This window comes from Trichoderma ghanense (assembly GCF_004382785.1).
Source record: "Trichoderma ghanense strain CCMA-1212 chromosome Unknown scaffold_4, whole genome shotgun sequence".
NCBI lineage: Eukaryota > Fungi > Ascomycota > Sordariomycetes > Hypocreales > Hypocreaceae > Trichoderma > Trichoderma ghanense.
Window position 1 is genome coordinate 1,272,307 of NW_027395667.1, and position 4,529 is coordinate 1,276,835.

Consider the following 4,529-nt stretch of genomic DNA (forward strand, 5'->3'; position numbering starts at 1 on the left):
TCAGACTTGCTCGTTCTTGAACCGAACGGCGTCGTCAGCCACGGCCTCAGGCTTGACCTTGGACCTCTTCCTGCCCGGTCCACGTTTCTCGTCATCGACGTCTAATGGCCACCAAACAATATCAGTAATGTAATTCCATGCAAAACAGCCGAATCAAAACCAGTCTTGATTCTACATACCTTCAGCACCACGCTTCTTTAAAGCCACAGGTTTAACATCAAGCGCCTCATCATCACCACCCTCATCGCCCAAACCCGCCTCCTTATTCAAGCCCTTCTTGCTAGCTAGACAACACAACCCATTAGCAAACTACTCACACCCCAACAAGTATCCACCACTATCCAGAGAAACAAGTAGAAAAAGCATTCACTCACGACGTCCCCTCTTGCGCGGCTGAGCGGGCGCGGCCGCAGCCGAGCTCTCGCCGCTGCTCTCGCGCGCTTCAAAGTCGCTAATCTGCTTATTGATCTTCGTCCACATATTTTTCAGACTCTTGACAGTACGGCCGGGGATGTTAATCTTCTCCCACTTGATGCTGGTGCCGCGGCCGTCGCCCTTGAGCTGGGCCACGATGCGCAGAAGGAACTGGAACTGTAGGCGTGACAAACCAGGTCAGCATATTAGGCCCGTGTTGCGATAAAGTATCAACCCGGCTTCAGAGCGCTGTGTACCTTTGCCTCTTCAGTCCAGGCGAGGGCGCCTTTCTCTTGGCCTGCCGCATCCATGTTGGTCGAGTCGGTAATTGGTTGCTTTCAAGGATTGATGAAGAAGAGGGTTTTGTCGATGTTTGTCTAGCTTTCGTCGAAGCATAAAAATGTCGGAAGATGAGAACGGTACAAATTATGACTCTTGTAGGTTTGAGAAAATCAGAGAACAGGGGCCATTGAGGTAAATCTAAAGAAGAGGTGAAGTGAATGACATTTCGCTCAGATAATGCGCACATTTGCACGGAGTCACTCTCTAGCAAGGTCTCAGGTTAGAGTCGGACCTGGTCGCCAGTCACAATTCGAGCGGAAGATATCAGGGGCAATCCAGAAAGTGAGTTTTCGCAAAAGAAAAGCTCAAAATTGGCATCCAAGGTTGCTTTACCACAGCACGGAGTGACCCCCTGCATTGAATTTGCGCACTCCAACATGCATTTCTGAACAAAGGCTTTCTACTGTACACGTATGACCGGCAAACACCCCGGCAGCTCAAATCCATAGCTGCTCTGAAAACCAGAAAGATCGTCTAATACCGAATGAACCGCTTACGTTTCTTCCCTCCATCAAGACCAAAGAAAGATCCATGGTAACCACTGCAATGAAAGTAGGACGGAAACCCTGTGCTGAACAATCCATAGATGTGCCTCAGTCAATGATATGGGTATCGAACTCGTTACTAGGAAAACCAAACCAAGCAAATATATCGTGAACATGAAACATTTCGGCCGCTGCGAGGTGCTCATGGGAAATGTCGACTAGAGTCCTGATCGGAGCAAGGACGAAAAAAATTGCTCGCCGCTCCATTCATATCGTCGATTTCATCTTTTCTCTGAACGCCATAAATTCTCTGAAACGCATTTCGTGCTCTTCGCAAGCTGCCAGCCACCTTTGGCGGACTCCGTTATCCTGCTCTACCCAGTTGTGATACTCCACGATGTCGGCATCACCCCTGGCACCCAGAAATGAATAGCCCTTTGAAGCTCTTGTGTGCAAGATGTTGGATTTCCGCGTGGCGAAGTGGTCGACCACCTGCGAGTTAAACATGTCCCAGAGCCGTAGGTATCCCTCAAACTCTTCGAGATATTTGGTCCACGATGCAACGTTCGGCTTCACGCCGTCAACTGCAACAGTGGGCGGCAGTCTGGGTGCAACCGGGGGCTCAGGGAATACCAGCGGCTGTGCCTGAGGAACATCGAGGTGGAGTTCGCTTGACGCCTTGCTCTCGAAGGGCAGGCTATCTTTCAAATCGGTGAAAGACTTGAGGCCGGCCTTGGGCGGGGCAAAGGGTGCCACATTCTTGAGATCTTCAAACGTCGCTCAAAACTCTTCGCTATCTTCAGAACCTTGCAAGTTGACAGGTATGTGTTTCCTTTCTTCGGCCTGTTCATACACCTGGCCCAGCCCCGTCACGTTTCCAGGTCGCCATTCCGGCCGTGATGGTTCGACAGGGATATTCCTGGCAGCCATGGGAGGAGCATGAGACTGGGATTGGGGCTGGGTAGCAGGAGGAGTTGCAGAAAAGGTCGGGGCGGCAGTCGCCGTAGCGGCAGCTGCGCCAGGAGGCGGCGGAGTAGGAGTATGAGCCGCAGCCGGAGAGGCAGCCAATGGCGGATCGATATCCATTGCCTGGGGGCTATCAACTGTTGCAGACTTTGGATCATTCTTGCGGCCGGTCCAGACGTAGTGTTCTTCTTCTTCGCTGAATTCCTCAACAATGGCGGCATTGCCGGCCAGGGGCCTCGTAGTTCTCGTAGTCTTTCGCGTGTTCGATCGACCCTGTCGCGTGGGCGACACTGATGCTTTGGGAGTGGCGGGCGGAGGAGCAAACGTCTGGGGTCCAAACATGGAGTTCCAGCTTTCCGCGTCAAATCCGTTCTGAGGTGCTTGAGCTCCGGAGTCGGGAACCTTTGAGCTGGGAACCGGCCGGCGTCTGATAGGCGAGCGGCGACCTGCTCTGCTGTCTGACTGAGAGCGGTTCAGAGGAGGGGGTTTGTTATCGCCACTCCCAGCACTGAACTGCCATGTTGCAGAAGACTCGTCCTCGACGAAAGTCGTGTTGATTCCGTCAGCGCTCGTGCTCTTTCTGAACTTGGATGTCCTTGGAGGGCTAGGGGTAAAGGTCTCTTCGTCCAAGTTAAAGCTGAAGCTATTCGGCAAGACACTGTTAGCGCTCGATTTCTCTACAGTGGGGTTCTCATGGTGAGGGGTGCGGTGAAGTGATTCATTTCTTGGTGTTAAAACAGGGGTCTCTCGGTTCTTAATGAGCAACTTGAGGATCTTGTACTGCTCCTGTTCAAAGGGGGAGAGATTGTGAACTGCATGGCTGTTTCCACTTGGGCCGCATTTGGGGCCGACTTCGGCCATCTTGTTGTGCTTTGGTGTAGTCGTTTGGGGTGAATTGGCAGATGGTTCTTTTGGGCACGGTGAAGCGCCATGTGGATAAGTCTTCACGGGTGTTGCGTACATTGAGGGCTCTCCTGTCTCCTTGACTGGGCTGGAACGATTGTTGAAAGCTGAGGAACAGAGGTCAGCCGTCTCTCTGGGAGCAAGTGAAGATCCAGTAGGTCAGTAACACTCACGTGTAGTCGGTTCGTTGGTTGTGGGAGGATTGGTTGTTTGATTGGTGGGGAAGACGTTGCCATTTGGTGCAGCAGTAGCAGTAGTGGATGTCGCCGCCTCTGTCTGGGGTTTGAATGATGCACCAGGCCGCGAGCTTGGGGGAACAGGTACGACTCGAGGTCTTCCTTCGACTCCGGGTCCATCTGGCTTTCTCTGGGATCCATCCGCGCTCTCTTTTCGCGTTATATCAGGGCTGCGACGCTTGGGTGCTGTTGATGGTCCCGCTGACTCTGATGCCTCTTTGGTGTTTCTTGCCCGAGTGGACGGGATACTGTCAAAGGGATTCGTCTTCTCGCCTCCACTGCTGACGTTCGAGGAGCTCTTGGCGGAGCTCTTGGCGGAGCTCCTGGCGGCATCTTCATTGCCGTTCCATTGCCTGAACTGAGCCAAGGGATCGGCCACAGGATCGGGTTTGGGTGCGGGCGCTGTCCGCGCAGAACTGGCGCGCGAGGAATAGTTGTTGTTGATGACTGGGGGCTCGTCGCCAGGGGTGTTTGATCGAGGGTAGTAGCCGGCCTTCTTGGCCCCGAATGATGCCTCGGCTCTCTTTTTGGCAGCCTCAGTTCGGGGAGGAGGCGTTGGAGGGTTGCGAGGCGGCGGCGGAGGAGGAGGAGCTCGTTCTTGCTGGCGGCCCTTAGCACCGCCTTTCCGCATGCTTTCGAAAGCTCGAGCAGCCGTTGCCGCTGATGCCTGCTGCTTGGCGGTTGGCGGCACACCGGCCGAGAACCTCTCGTTCCATCTCTGGGGCCCCGAAGTAGTTGTTCGCGGTGCAGTCCGTCGCGGTGGTACAGGGAACTGCTGGCTAACGTTCGACCACGGGTTTCCCCTCACACCCGAGGCGGTCGGGTATCGGCTGGAAGCGGACCGCAAAAGGGTAGCATCGTACTTGGCTTTAGCCTCGGGATCGCTGAGTATCTCGTGGGCAGCTTGAATGACCTGAAACTGCGAGTTGACTTCTTGTTCTCGGCCTGGATTACGATCGGGATGGTATTTCAGAGCTGTGCTTGACGGTTAGAATAACCGCTTTTGGGAAAGGGGGGGCACGAGACAGAAGAGTGCTGTTACACACCTAGCTTTCGAAACTGCTTCTTGATTTCCACGATATCTGCCGATGGAGTCAGGCCCAAGTCAGCGTAATAGTCCCGCTGGGGCGCCATCGCAGCACTAGATAGGCGGCTTTTGGCTGGCTCCCAGCTCTTGAATAGG

General features: G+C 54.1%; 2 protein-coding genes across 2 annotated transcripts; both read right to left on the reverse strand.

Moving 5' to 3' along the window:
- Window positions 1–725, reverse strand: CCMA1212_004588 (uncharacterized protein; the record flags this gene model as incomplete). The annotated part of the gene is made up of 4 exons (XM_073701886.1): window positions 1–101; window positions 180–284; window positions 375–591; window positions 672–725. The coding sequence occupies 4 exons, from the start codon at window positions 723–725 to the stop codon at window positions 1–3; spliced, it is 477 nt and encodes a 158-aa protein (XP_073559508.1).
- Window positions 726–1,508: 783 nt separating this feature from the next.
- Window positions 1,509–4,529, reverse strand: CCMA1212_004589 (DnaJ-related protein rsp1; the record flags this gene model as incomplete). Its single annotated transcript, XM_073701887.1, has 4 exons — window positions 4,393–4,529; window positions 3,284–4,321; window positions 2,048–3,217; window positions 1,509–2,008 (listed from the first exon to the last, which is right to left on the reverse strand). The coding sequence occupies exons 1-4, from the start codon at window positions 4,478–4,480 to the stop codon at window positions 1,509–1,511; spliced, it is 2,796 nt and encodes a 931-aa protein (XP_073559504.1). The 5' UTR covers window positions 4,481–4,529.